This window comes from Rhinoderma darwinii, chromosome 5 (assembly GCF_050947455.1).
Source record: "Rhinoderma darwinii isolate aRhiDar2 chromosome 5, aRhiDar2.hap1, whole genome shotgun sequence".
In the NCBI taxonomy this organism is placed as follows: domain Eukaryota; kingdom Metazoa; phylum Chordata; class Amphibia; order Anura; family Rhinodermatidae; genus Rhinoderma; species Rhinoderma darwinii.
In genome coordinates, this window is record NC_134691.1 from 212,919,824 (window position 1) to 212,933,998 (window position 14,175).

Below are 14,175 nucleotides of genomic sequence, written 5' to 3' on the forward strand. Positions count from 1 at the left end.
ATAGCAGCATAGAGCTTCAGACAGTAAACTGCCAATGCTCTAAGGCCAAGGGTATGACAGGCTAGGAGACCCTCTGACAAGCCACTTGAGCTTAGCCAAAAGGCCGAGAAGCGATAACCCGAATGGGCCTGGCGTTGACCGAGCCTGCCTAATACTGCTGTTCACCCCTTGCAGCGATTCAGCCTACTCCTAGGCAATTCCACGGGGCCCTGCAGGCGCGCACACACTCACAGCTACTAAGCGGGAGGTGAATAAAGGCCGGAGAGGAAGCAAGACAGGATTTGCTTCTTTTGCTTGCACCACAATGCAGTGCTGAAAGATGAGGAATCTACATAAAAACGCCTTCCTGGCAACGCCCAAATGCCCTCCTGCCATGCAGATAAACACTGGCAGCGGCAGCAAGTGCATGCCCACAGCCACCCCTTGTTCCTTCACACCTTGTATCAGCTTTAATCCAGTCCAGTCCGGTGCTGCCTGCTGAGCAGCACTGACCAACACTGCCTGGGCCCAGGCTTTTATCTCTGAGGCCCCATTATGATGTCAGAAAGCTGGCTCTGGAATCCTGAGGGCTCCACTATGACACGTGCAAAGTTCCGTCTGAACTTTATATAAGACGGTGAGGCTCAGTCAGTCACTCAGTGTTGCCTGAGAGGGCAACACTGCAACAGCCGGCCGCCAGGCTGTCTTTTTTTGCACAGCTAGTTGCCTCCAGGAGGCCACAAGAGGGAGACAAGGGACTGCAAAGTGGAAAATAGGCATCCACCAACTTTACAGACAACTTCTCCTTGCTCCTACAACCTCCATCCTTGCACAGTTTGTTATTCTTCTAGGTAACATAGTAACAAATCCAAATTGCTGCTCTCTTTGTAGGCAAGCAAGGCTTTCTTGCAACTGCAATTCTTACTTCTTCTTGAAATGTAGGGACGACAGTACATTCCATCACATCCATCTAGTGTACACAGGTAGGTCCATTGTGGCGGGCAGGCGAGCGGGCGGGCGGGCTGCTTTATTGGCTGTTTGCTGTTCCCCTACTCCACTCCACTATTTGACTGTGGTGCTGCATCAATCAATCAATCAATCAATCAATCAATCAATCAATCAATCAATCAATCAATCAGTGGCTGGCTCAGGTGCAGCTCTTTAACTTACCTAAAAGGGAGGGCGGAGAGAAGACAAGGAAGGTGAATGAGCTGTTCCAATGTGAAATGCCGGAAATACAGAAACACAGACGACACACAACAAGAGGTGGCAATCTATTCATTAATTGCATTTAATCAATGAGCTCATTATCACACATGACTGTACAAATGCATTGTCCAACAGGTGTTGAAATAATGGGATTAAAAGGGGAGATCCCTTCAGAAAGACAAAAACAATAGCAAACACAAATAGCACTTTTGGAATCTGATTTTAGTAAACACATAAGGGAAGGGTGCACCGGTCCTGGAAATACTGCAATACCAGGTCAATGCGTGGAGTGGACAGAGCAAGCTCTATTTCCATCTCCCTGTTCTAAAAATCCATTTAATATATGGTCCCCAGATAGGGGACGTATCAGATATTAAACTGATAAGAACAGATTTTTTTTCAGTTGGCTACCCCCTCGCGGGGGTGTCAATGATTTATTACTTAAAATTCAAAAACATTTACAATAAATTACAGCTTTTTACAATGAATTACAGTAATAAAATCAATTTACATAAAAACACATAAAAGGGGACATGGTGGCAAATTCTTATATATTGGAGTTCCATTCTTTTACAAACCATTTATTTGAAAGGGTGGCATTTCTTTTTTTATCTAATAAATAATAAATGTACATCTCGCTAAAACAAAGACCTAAAACATCGTCAACAGATAAAACATCGTGCTTAAAAATCAGGATGTTCCTGGCCTTCCACAGAGCTTCTTTTACGCAGTTCATCGTCTTCCATGCAATAGTCTTTTGGTTCGCGGTTGGGCATCCAAAGAGTCCATATAAAATCATTTCGTAACTCAAGTCCTTTAGGTCTGCCATCTTCTTCATTAGAGGGAATATCTTTATCCAAATATGTTTAGTAAAATCGCAAGTCCAAAAAATATGACGCACGGTCTCCTCAGCCTGGCAGCCTTCCCTCGGACAGATGGCAGACCTCGCGAATCCTCTCCTGAATTGGAATGCCCGGCATGGAAGACATTGATGAACGCAGCTCCAGGCCAGGTCCATCTGTGTATTAAAAAGATAAAACACATTAACCATTTTGAAGATAAAAGCACAGCGTTCATTATTAAAATTTTCAATATTAGTGACGACTTCATTTCCTCTTATGTCTTTTATAAGTTTCTTACTGTTTATCATGTCATTAAAATTTTTCCCTTTAAAATTAAACAAGGCCACTATTTTCTCTAAAATCACGTAATTTGCTGGTAGATTAAAAGCATAAGGTGAGGTTAAAACAATTTCAAACCACCCCATCCTTCGCATAAAAAACCCAGTATTAAAACGTAGAAAATAAGACCAATGATGTTGTTTAAAAAGAGAATTAAGACAGAAACAAAAGTACTTGATTAAAAGAAACCTATTAAAATCTGGAAAGTCTTTGCCACCCTTTGGTTTGATTTTCATTACCGTCTCACGTTTAAGTTTCTCCATTTTGGAACTCCAAAAGAAGGTAAAACAAGCTTTAGTAATTTTTCTTAATAAAACCGTGGGAGGAGGGAAAACCATGCTTAAGTATAAAAGCAAAGGTAAAATTATCATTTTAATTATTAAAATTTTTCCCTCCATGGTAAGCTTCCTCATGTTCCACATGCATATTTTTTGATTTACCTTCTGCGCCACCATGTCCCAACTAATAAAACCATTGTCGTACTCACTGAAGGAGACACCTAAAATTTTAATATTATCAGACACAGGAACCGGTATATCTCTAAGAGCCATGCTTCCTATGTTTAAAATATGACTCTTGCTGAAGTTTACTTTAAAACCGGAAGCACAGCAATAAAACTCGATTTGCCTAAGGGTTCTCTGAAGCGACAGGGCGTCCCTACATAAAACCGCTACATCATCCATGTACCCCACTGCTTTGGCCTCTACGCCGCCTCCCCCGGGCAGGGGGACTCCACGGATACACTTATCGCGGCGAATTGCGCATAACAGAGGCTCCAATGCACATATAAAAAGCAGTGGGGATAAGGGACACCCCTGCTTCACCCCAGAGTTTAAAAATACGTCCTGTGTCTTAAAACCATTCACTAAAATTTTGCTGGTGCATTCTCTGTAAAAGGCTTTAATAGATAATAAAAATCCTTCAGGTATACCCATACGTTCTAAAACCTTAAAAAGATAAAAATGAGAGACACGGTCGAACGCCTTCTCAAAGTCTATAGATAAAATGGCTAATTTACCTTTTCTAGACCTCGTGTCCTCAATCACGTCTTTTATCAGGTTAAGATTATCCCAGATGCTGCGGCCTGGCACCCCACACACCTGGTCAGAGTGTATAATGTGGGGTATTATGGCTTTTAATCTATTTGCACATATTTTAGCCATAATTTTATAGTCGCTATTTAGAAGGGTTATTGGTCTCCAATTCTTTAAAACTGCGATGTCACCCGTCTTATACAGCAGGGAGACCTCACCCTTCCGCCAGGACTTAGGCAGCATCTTGGAATTAAAAACATCAGAAAAAAGGTTAAAAAGATCCTCTTTTAAAATGTCATAAAATTTTACATAAAACTCACTGGGTATACCGTCCGGTCCGGGAACTTTCCCTGTTTTAAAACTCTTAACAGTTTCTAAAACCTCCTGCTCCGTCAGCTCCTGTAATAAAAAATTCTGGGAGACAGGGTCTAAAACAGTGGTAATCTCCTTCAGTGAGTCACGCATAAAATTATGATCCACAGTCTTAACATTAAAAAGGTCAGTGTAAAACTCATGAACTTTACTTAAAAGACCCTGTACATCTGACACCCCTTCTATATTTTTGATAATTGCCTTTTTGTTATTTATTTTCTTAAAAAAGTACCTGGAGCAGGTCTCGTTCTCCTCCACATGTTGTATTTTTGAACGGAATATAATCTCTTTACCTTTCTGCTCCAGGCACTGGGCTACCTCCTTTTTCAAATTGGTGATGTCATCTTTAACGTCTATGTCATGATCTTGCATTTTGTACAGGGTCTGCAGACGGGTATTGAGAATTTTAAAAAAAGCGTATTTCTCTTTGGCTTTCGCCACGCTTTTCTTAATAAAAAAATCTTTAATTTTCTTTTTCATTTTCTCCCACCATGCACTGATGGGAGTGCGTGTGTCTCTTACCCGCCTGCTTTCTTGGTAAAATTCAATAAAATCTGCTAAAACCTGTGGATCGTCTAAAAGGGAAACATTCATCTTCCAGGACTTTTTACATACAATATTATTAAGATCATGCTTTACTTTAAAAGATAAAAGCCTGTGATCTGAAAACACATTGGTTAAAACTTCACAATTAAAAGGCAGTAAATTTTCAGAACAAAAGATAAAATCAATCCTGGAGCTACAGGTGGCGTTGCTCCAGGTAACGCCGGCTTCCTCTGGACTGCTCCTGTTACATTCTTTGTATATGTCTTTTAATTTAAAATCAGTCACGATATCCTTGAGCAGTCCAGAGGTCTTGTCATAGTTCCTACCCGTACTGTTGGTAAGCCGGCGTTCTCCTCTCAGGATACAATTAAAATCACCTGCGAGGATAAAAGGCTCAGATGTGTTGATAAAAAGCGGTAAAATCTCCAGCATCCTCGCTCTTTCGTTCTTTTCTGGTGATCCGTAAAAATTTAAAAACTGCCACTTTACACCATCAATAAAAGCTTTAACCATTAAAATACGTCCTGGTAAGATTTCTTGAATAAAATCAATTAAAACGTTTCCCTTAAAAAGAATGGCGACCCCTGCTGATCTGGACTCGTTGGATCCAGACCAGACGGATGGACCATACTTCCAATCCTTTTTGTAATTTTCATATCTCATTGTATGGGGAATGCCGCACTCCTGCAGGAAAAATACAGAGGCTGCCAGGCAAGATAAAAAATTGAAGAGAGCAACCCTTCTCACTTTTGACTTGGCGCCCCTCACGTTGAGGGAGATTCCCATGAGCTCGGACATCGTGGAGAGTAAAAAGCAAAATTCTGATTTTAAAATAATAAATAATAGGCGTACTTAAAATCAGATTTCTCCTCCACCAGCAATACCCGAAACCTCACTTGAACTCATGGCCCCGCCCTCATCCGACTCAACTGAAAAGAGGGACGAGGCAGGAGAAGAACTACTGTCGCTGAGAGCTGAGCCAGCAACACTCACCTCGTACACGGGGAGCCCAGACTCGCACAGCCTCACCTGGGTCTCTCTCGGTTGACCGACTGGGTCCATGTCTGGTGGGTCCCCCAAGGGCCCCGCCTCTCCCCCCTGGGCCCGTGAAGGCCGGTCTAGAGGGGGAGGTTGTGCGCATGGCGGGGTGTCCGATAATACGGAGGGAGCAGTGCCCGTCCTCCTCACCAGTCCAGGCGAGGAGGGGGTCCCAGGAGGAGCCACATCTTTCCGCACGGACATATCCATCTGCTCCTCCCCTGTCTCCCTCCTACTGGCACGCTCTTGCTTCCCCTTTTTACGGGGACCCACCTGTACCCAGTTTTCTCCTTCCGAGTCGGTCTCTAGAGACCCAGGATTAGGAGCAGGCCCGGCACCGCCTGAGCAACCAGCCGTCTGGGATGCCACAGGTTCATCGATGGCCTGCTCCTTTTCTGCCTTCCTCTTGGCCTGCCGTTTTTCCTTCGCGCTGGGCTCATTTTTATCCCCTGAGGTCGCTGGCTGAGAGGCACCTGTTTTGGCTTCGGCTAGCCGTACTCTTGAAGCCCAGGTACCTCTCTGCTCTTTCGCCGCAACAGCTTGTTCTCCTCCTTGAGGACGGGACTGCTCTGCTGGTGGAGCACGTGGGGGCACCTCGGGTTGCTCATCTTCTTCGCCTCGGTACCTATGTGGACAAGCATAATAAAGATGACCAGTTTTTTGACAAAAATTGCATTTTTTCTCTTCTGTACATTCTCTCATTGTGTGTTGTTTACTTCCACAGTTCCTGCAGGTGACATAGCAGTTAAAACTGGTATGTCCATAGGTACCGCAGGCCCTGCAGAAGTTTGGCATTCCTGAGAAATAGAGGTCGCCATTCACATTCCCAAGTTTAAAACGAGCAGGTGGTAGCTTCGTTTCTTGGGTGGAGGGGTCCTTTATTAGCGTAACAATAAATTTCCATTTGACGGTCCACACACCGCACTCGTTCATAACTCTCCCCAGCAGCTTAACGTTCTTAAAGTATGCAGCAAGAAACGCCGCCACTTCCTGATCTTTCACGTATGGGGAATACATTTTAATCACTACGAGTTTGGTTACTTCAAAAGCGTGTTCAATTACCTGGACTCCCAAGGCCATGAGTTCACCTTGTTGCCTCTCAGCTTTTCCCATGGCATCACGGAGGATTCCTTCTCCCATAAAGGTCACGTCGTACACTCCACGCCTTGGGTAGTCCTGGATCGCCAAAATCTCGTTCTTGTGGACCGCCAACCGCTTTTCCAAAATATCGTGGACAAGGAACTTGAGACCACGAGGACCGCCTCCACCCTCTGCCAAGATAAATCTTGCAGTATTCCTCAACCGGGCGTATACCGGCACCGCATCAGGTCCGCCTGCCATTTGCGTGGCCAGGTCGGTACCGCACAGCTTGCGCTGCGCCCTTTGGCTTCAAGGAGACACACCAAAGGGCTGGGGGGGGGATCGCAACTCGTTGCTCAGGACTAAGCCTCTCTCCCAAATAGCAGCACGGGGGTGAAGTCCAGGCGAACCTGGACGATCCCCCGAGGCCGAGAGAGAGGGTACCTGAGCACCTTCTGACTAAAAACCTCCTGTATAAATACACTTGGTCTTAGCCAAAAGGCCGAGAAGCGATAACCCGAATGGGCCTGGCGTTGACCGAGCCTGCCTAATACTGCTGTTCACCCCTTGCAGCGATTCAGCCTACTCCTAGGCAATTCCACGGGGCCCTGCAGGCGCGCACACACTCACAGCTACTAAGCGGGAGGTGAATAAAGGCCGGAGAGGAAGCAAGACAGGATTTGCTTCTTTTGCTTGCACCACAATGCAGTGCTGAAAGAGGAGGAATCTACATAAAAACGCCTTCCTGGCAACGCCCAAATGCCCTCCTGCCATGCAGATAAACACTGGCAGCGGCAGCAAGTGCATGCCCACAGCCACCCCTTGTTCCTTCACACCTTGTATCAGCTTTAATCCAGTCCAGTCCGGTGCTGCCTGCTGAGCAGCACTGACCAACACTGCCTGGGCCCAGGCTTTTATCTCTGAGGCCCCATTATGATGTCAGAAAGCTGGCTCTGGAATCCTGAGGGCTCCACTATGACACGTGCAAAGTTCCGTCTGAACTTTATATAAGACGGTGAGGCTCAGTCAGTCACTCAGTGTTGCCTGAGAGGGCAACACTGCAACAGCCGGCCGCCAGGCTGTCTTTTTTTGAACAGCTAGTTGCCTCCAGGAGGCCACAAGAGGGAGACAAGGGACTGCAAAGTGGAAAATAGGCATCCACCAACTTTACAGACAACTTCTCCTTGCTCCTACAACCTCCATCCTTGCACAGTTTGTTATTCTTCTAGGTAACATAGTAACAAATCCAAATTGCTGCTCTCTTTGTAGGCAAGCAAGGCTTTGTTGCAACTGCAATTCTTACTTCTTCTTGAAATGTAGGGACGACAGTACATTCCATCACATCCATCTAGTGTACACAGGTAGGTCCATTGTGGCGGGCAGGCGAGCGGGCGGGCGGGCTGCTTTATTGGCTGTTTGCTGTTCCCCTACTCCACTCCACTATTTGACTGTGGTGCTGCATCAATCAATCAATCAATCAATCAATCAATCAATCAATCAATCAATCAATCAGTGGCTGGCTCAGGTGCAGCTCTTTAACTTACCTAAAAGGGAGGGCGGAGAGAAGACAAGGAAGGTGAATGAGCTGTTCCAATGTGAAATGCCGGAAATACAGAAACACAGACGACACACAACAAGAGGTGGCAATCTATTCATTAATTGCATTTAATCAATGAGCTCATTATCACACATGACTGTACAAATGCATTGTCCAACAGGTGTTGAAATAATGGGATTAAAAGGGGAGATCCCTTCAGAAAGACAAAAACAATAGCAAACACAAATAGCACTTTTGGAATCTGATTTTAGTAAACACATAAGGGAAGGGTGCACCGGTCCTGGAAATACTGCAATACCAGGTCAATGCGTGGAGTGGACAGAGCAAGCTCTATTTCCATCTCCCTGTTCTAAAAATCCATTTAATATATGGTCCCCAGATAGGGGACGTATCAGATATTAAACTGATAAGAACAGATTTTTTGATTGAAAATTGCTTTATTGACAATCAATCGTCATCATACAAACATTACTGCGACGCAGCGCAAGCCATGAAGCAGCAAATAATAAATAATAACAGTCGTCAAACATAACATGACAGTATAATACACAGTACAGGCTAGCCTATGCTATACATTACACCACATGCTACACTAACATTCTTGCATTCACTAAAGCCAAACAACAAAGCATTACAGACAAGTGATGGGATAGGGGAGTGGGTAGGAGGGGATAGGGAAGGGGGAAATCACAGGCCCGAAGCTTTATTGAAAGACAACACACAAGAAGGGAGAGTGGGGGGAAGGGGAGTATCAATCCTCTTCCTCATCGACGTCCGGGCTGTCCCAGGTGGAATAGTCTCTGAGCAGGCTGTGGATCAGCCTGCGGCAGTCCTGGACGGACACACTCTCTCTCCGCAAAATCAGACGGTTCCTGGCAAACCATATAGCGTCCTTAAAGCAGTTCATAAGGCGCCAGGCTTCCTGGATTGCTCCATCCGTGGTATTCCCAGGAAATAGTCCATAAAGTACCGAGCGGTACGACAGTCTGTTCCTGGGTACTGAGTCCTTGAGTTCATGTTCCAAGGCTTTCAACAGACCCTGTGCAAAGGGGCACTGCCAGAAAATGTGCAAAGATGTTTCCTCCGTGAAGGGGCACCTGGGGCAGTACCGGGTCTTGCACAGGTTGCGGGCATGCATGAATGACCTAAGAGGCAGTCCTCCCTGGATGGCCATCCATGAAATGTCCTTGTGCCCATTGGTCAACCTGCCAGATGACACGTTAGTCCAAACAGTCTCCAACGTGTCGGCATGAAGCCCTGGAACAAACTCCAGTGAGTCCTTTGCTCTGATGTGCTTGTGGATCGTCTTAGGTTTCCACAAGTCGGGCTTAAGACCCTCCAGTTGATGCTCCCTCACAAACCGGACGACATCTCCGTAGAACCAGGGAGCGTGCCAGTTGTAAGGGAAGGAGCTGTCCCACTTGTCCCAGCCAAAACCTCGCCAGAGGGGAAGGAGGAAGTAGCGGGACATGGCCTTGCCCGCAGAGCCGTTTGCTGTCCTCAGAGTCCTACGAACACAGTCACATACAAAAGCGATCCGCAGCAGAGTGGGAATGTCGGGTATACCTTTCCCACCTTTGCGGGGCTCCTTGTACATAACAGTCCGCTTTACTCTGTCCATTTTCGAGCCCCAGATGGAGCGAAACACAGTCCTGGTAATGGCCCTCGAGACGGTGGCAAGAGGGGGCCATGCCTGTGCAGTGTATTGTAGCACAGGCAAGACTTCGTTACGCAGGACCATTGCTTTGCCCTCAATAGTGAGTTGTCTGAGGCTCCACAGTCCGATCCTTTGGTTGACTTTGGCCAAGCGTTCTTCCCACGACTTTAGGGCTGCACCTTCCTTACCGAACCAGACTCCCAGAATTTTGATGAAGTCCGGCTTGATAGTAAACGGGAAGGAGGCAGGAGAAGGCAGGTACCACTTTCCGAAGAGCATGGCTTCCGACTTCCCGCAGTTGACTTTTGCCCCTGAAGCGCGTCCGAACTCCTCGCAGGTCTGGACGAGTGCAGTCACCGAACTCTGGTCAGCGCAGAAGACGGTCACGTCGTCCATGTACAGCGAGCATTTGACCTCGAAGTGTCCTGGACCTGGTGCGGTGATCCCTCTGATCTCTCCATTCTGCCGGATAGCCTCTGCGAAGAGCTCTATAACACAAACAAAAAGGAGAGGTGAAAGAGGACAGCCTTGTCTAACCCCCGACGATACAGGAAAGGGGTCAGTCTTCCAGCCGTTCACCAGCACCGAGCTGTAAATGTCGCAATACATCAGGTTAACATACAAACAGAACAACCTGCCAAGCCGCAGCCTACGCAGAGCCTTACCCATGAATTCGTGAGAGACCCGGTCAAAAGCCTTCTCCTGATCCAGACTGACCAGGGCCGCGTGTGTACGGCGGCTTTGCATGTAATGCACCGTGTCCCTCACCAGGGCAAGACTGTCGGCCACCCTACGGCCAGGAATGCCGCAGGTTTGGTCCGATCCGATGATCTGTCCGATGACAACCTTCAGTCTGTTGGCCAATACTTTGGCGAGGATCTTGTAGTCCACGTTCAGGAGAGAGATGGGACGCCAGTTTTTCAGGTCACATCTCTCCCCCTTCCGCTTATACAAGATCGTGATCATGCCTTCTCTCAAGGACGGTGGCATTCTACCCTCCACCACCATCTCCTCATAGAGCTCCAGCAGGTCCGGACAGATCAAGTCCCCCAGCGCTACATAGAGCTCTGCTGGGAGACCATCACTGCCCGGGGTCCTGCCGGGTCTGAAGGATTTAGCGGCAGAGAGCAGTTCCTCCACCGTCAGGGGTACATCCATAGCCTCCGTACCTGCAGGATCAAGATGATTAGTGATACCTGACAGGAATTTATCGGCGGCTTCGGGGTCAGTGGTTTTCCGGGAGTAGAGGCTTCGGTAGTAGTCTGTGACGACTCCCATCACCTCCTTCTTCCCAGAATGCATGTTTCCGGTCTCATCTCGGAGTTCCTTCAGGGGCGTGTGGCCGGCATGGAGTTTCCTGAAAAAGAACGAGTTACATTTCTCACCCTTCTCCAGGTTCTCCACCTTGGAACGAAAGACAATTCGCTTGGATTCCTCCTCAAAGTGCCTTTTCAGGCCATTTTTGGCTTCCTCCAGCTCCTTCCTGACGTCCCAGCCGCATTGAAGGAGGTCTTGCAGGGATCGCAGCTGACGCTGCATCTCTCTGAAGTCTCTCTTCCTCTCACACGCCTGTTGACGACTTTTTGCCTGAAAGAAACAACGAAATTCAACTTTAACATATTCCCACCAGTCACAGGTTTTGTCAAAGAAAACTTTATCATTCCTCCAAACAATATAGGCGTCTCTAAGTTCCGCCAGTACCTCCTCTCTTTCCAGCAGGACACAATTCAGCTTCCAGGAGCCAGGGCCGGGAGGAAAACCGTGGCCGATGGCACCCTGGAAGAGAATGGCCCTGTGGTCAGAGAAGAAGCAGGGGACCATGGAGTGCCCATGCTGCTTGACTGCCCGGGAGGTGAACACAAAGTCAATCCGAGAACGAAGTGAGCCATCGGGTCGGCTCCATGAATAGTTCACAGAGCCGATCCCCATGGAGCCCACAACGTCCTGCAAGGATGCTTCGGTTACCATCTCGATAAGCAGTTTGGAACTGACATCCAGCTTGATTGAAGTGCCGGAACTTCGTCCATCCTCTTCGATGGGGCAGTTGAAGTCCCCGGCCATCACCACTGCCCTAGTGGTGGCGAGCTGGGTCCGCAGGGTCTGGAATAGTTCCAGGCGCTCAGCCTTCATAGGGGGGGCGTACACGTTGATGAGCCTAATCGGCTCTCCCGCCCAGGAACCGTCTACGACCAACAAGCGGCCGCAGACGAGCTCCTGGACAGAGTCAACAGTAAATACGCTTCCCCTAATCAGGATGGCAACCCCTGCAGACTTACAGTCGCCCCCACCAGACCAGTAGGACGGGCCATGGGTCCACTGCCTGGCCAGATGATGGTATGACCTGGAAGAGGGGAGAGTACATTCCTGCAGCATAAATACATCACTCGACTGCTTGGAAAGAAAAGTTAGCACCATCTGACATCTAGTCCTATCTCTAACACTCCTCACATTGAGGCTAAAGATGTTAAGTTTAGCAGCCATGGGGGAGAATAAAGAAGGTTAGTGCAAACGATACACCTTAGTTACCAGTCCGGTCGGGCGGATCCTCCTCTCTGGAGTCTGGCGGATCCGGAAGATCCAGCAGGCCCTCTGACAAAAATTGTTCCAGGATTGAAGCCACCTGGATGTCTGTTGTGAAGTCGATGACCTCAGGTTCAGACACGAGTTCCTCCACCATCTGCTCCATTTCCTCCTGCTGCGCAAGGGAATCTTCGCAGATTTCAACAACTTTTCTCTTTGAGGAATCAGCAGCTGGGCTGTCCCTCACCTTTCTCTTCCTCTGGATGGCACCTGAGGAGACAAGAGGGGGAAGATCCTCCAGGGAGAGGACTCCAGCAGCTGGAGGGGAAGATGTTAGTGCTGCTGGAGCTGGGGAGAAGGGAGGCTGGGTTGGGAGAGGTGCAGGTGACAGGACCACTGAGATGGGTGGGTAGGAGAAGGTGAGAGCCTCAGTGGGGGTGACAGGGGTTGGGGACGGGGGGGTGGGGAGGGCCGGGCGAGGGAGGGTGGGAAGGGTAGGGCGAGGGAGGGCCGGGCGAGGGGGGGGGAGGGGCTGTCGTCTTCTTACCATCCTTCTTATTCCCGGTCTTCTGCGCCGCTGGAGCTCTGGCTGGGGCGGGGTTCCCTCTGGCCGGAGCTTTCGCCGCTACAGTTGCCCAGGATCGATCCCTCTTCGGGCAGTCCTTGTAAGAGTGGGCTGCTTGTCCGCAGAGGTTGCACATTGTCCGTTTCGGGCAGTCTTTGGTCTCGTGTCCTGTTACCCGGCAGTTCTTGCAGGCGTCCTCCTTGCAGTCCTTCACCGAATGACCCTTCTTGCTGCATCTCCTGCAGATCTGCGGCATGTCCGGGTAGTAGATGAGGCCGTAGGAGTTGCCCAGCGAGAATGACTGGGGCAGGTGCTGGAGGCCGTCTTCCGCGCTCGAATCCTTGTTCAGTCGGACGATTACCGACCACTTGCCAGTCCAGAAGCCGAGTCCGTTCAGGATGTGGGTGGGTTCCCTCACCACTGTGCAGAACCGCTTCAGGAGCGTGGTGATGTCTTTGCCGGGGGTGTGTGGGTTCCGCATTGAGACCGTCACCCGCCTTTCCTCTCTTTGGACAGGGCAGTTGCCCACAAAGCGAGAGAAAGGGGATTCAGGCCTCGCCGCTTTCACCATCTCCCAGTACCTTCTGCAGATGTTGATCGATGCGAAGGTCACGAAGAACATCCCGGTCATGAAGGCCTGGATGCTGATGGTCTCCGGCTTAGCAAAGCCCTGGTCCAGGAGCATCTTCTGGCAGAACACTTCTTCCGTCATGTCCGGCACTCTCCCGTCCACCTCCTTCAGCTTCAGGGCCACCGTCTGCTTCATCCAGGGCTCCAGGGTTGGAGCAGCCTGGTTCGGCTTCCTGGTGGCCTGTTGGCCTGAGGAGGCTTCGGGAGGAGATGTCCTGGCCTGGGTCGGCTCACCTGGTCCATCAGCCTTCTTCTTCTGGGTGGCAGGGTTGCTAGTTGAGGCCATGGCTTCTTCCAGCTGTTCCTGTCGCTTGGGGAGGATCTTCGATAGCTCTTTCCCGAAGGGGGCGGAGCTATGCAAATCTTCTCCTTGCTGGCCGAGGTTCTTCCACGAAATTTCTTCCGCAGCGGTTCCTCGTCGAGCTTCTTCTGCGGCCGAGCTTCTTCAAAGATCCCCTTCAGCAGCGGCTCTTCTCCGAAGGTCTCTGTCGCAGTTCTCCTTCTTCCCGGCAGCGATCTCCCGGAGCTTCTTCCCCGATGGCGGCTTCTCCCTTCTGGATCTTCGTCTTCGGTGGTTCTTCTCCGCAGTTCGTCGCCGGCTTCGTCTGGAACGCTCTTGGATCGCTAAGCTAGTGTTTATAGCCCCCAGTGGTTCTCCGAGCTATCTATCCTTACAAGGACTGATAAGAACAGATTTTTTTTCAGTTGGCTACCCCCTCGCGGGGGTGTCAATGATTTATTTATAAAAATTTCAATTTTACAATAAAACACATTTTAGTTACATAAATATATACAAAGAATTTTTA

The 14,175-nt window shown here is 48.8% G+C and overlaps 1 protein-coding gene and 2 non-coding genes across 3 annotated transcripts in view; all 3 read right to left on the reverse strand.

Annotated features, from left to right (window-relative positions):
* The window catches only part of LOC142652550 (uncharacterized), a 38,851-nt gene that overhangs the window by 1,360 nt on the left and 23,316 nt on the right, over window positions 1-14,175 (reverse strand). Inside the window, exon 2 of the mRNA XM_075828196.1 lies at window positions 12,804-13,308. Within this exon, the coding sequence (XP_075684311.1) occupies window positions 12,804-13,308 (505 nt within the window). The remainder of the gene's footprint in view (window positions 1-12,803; window positions 13,309-14,175) is intronic.
* On the reverse strand, window positions 1,428-1,622 carry LOC142654233 (U2 spliceosomal RNA). Its single transcript, XR_012848942.1, has one exon. It is a non-coding gene; the product is annotated as a U2 spliceosomal RNA (small nuclear RNA).
* On the reverse strand, window positions 8,262-8,449 carry LOC142653825 (U2 spliceosomal RNA). Its single transcript, XR_012848682.1, has one exon. It is a non-coding gene; the product is annotated as a U2 spliceosomal RNA (small nuclear RNA).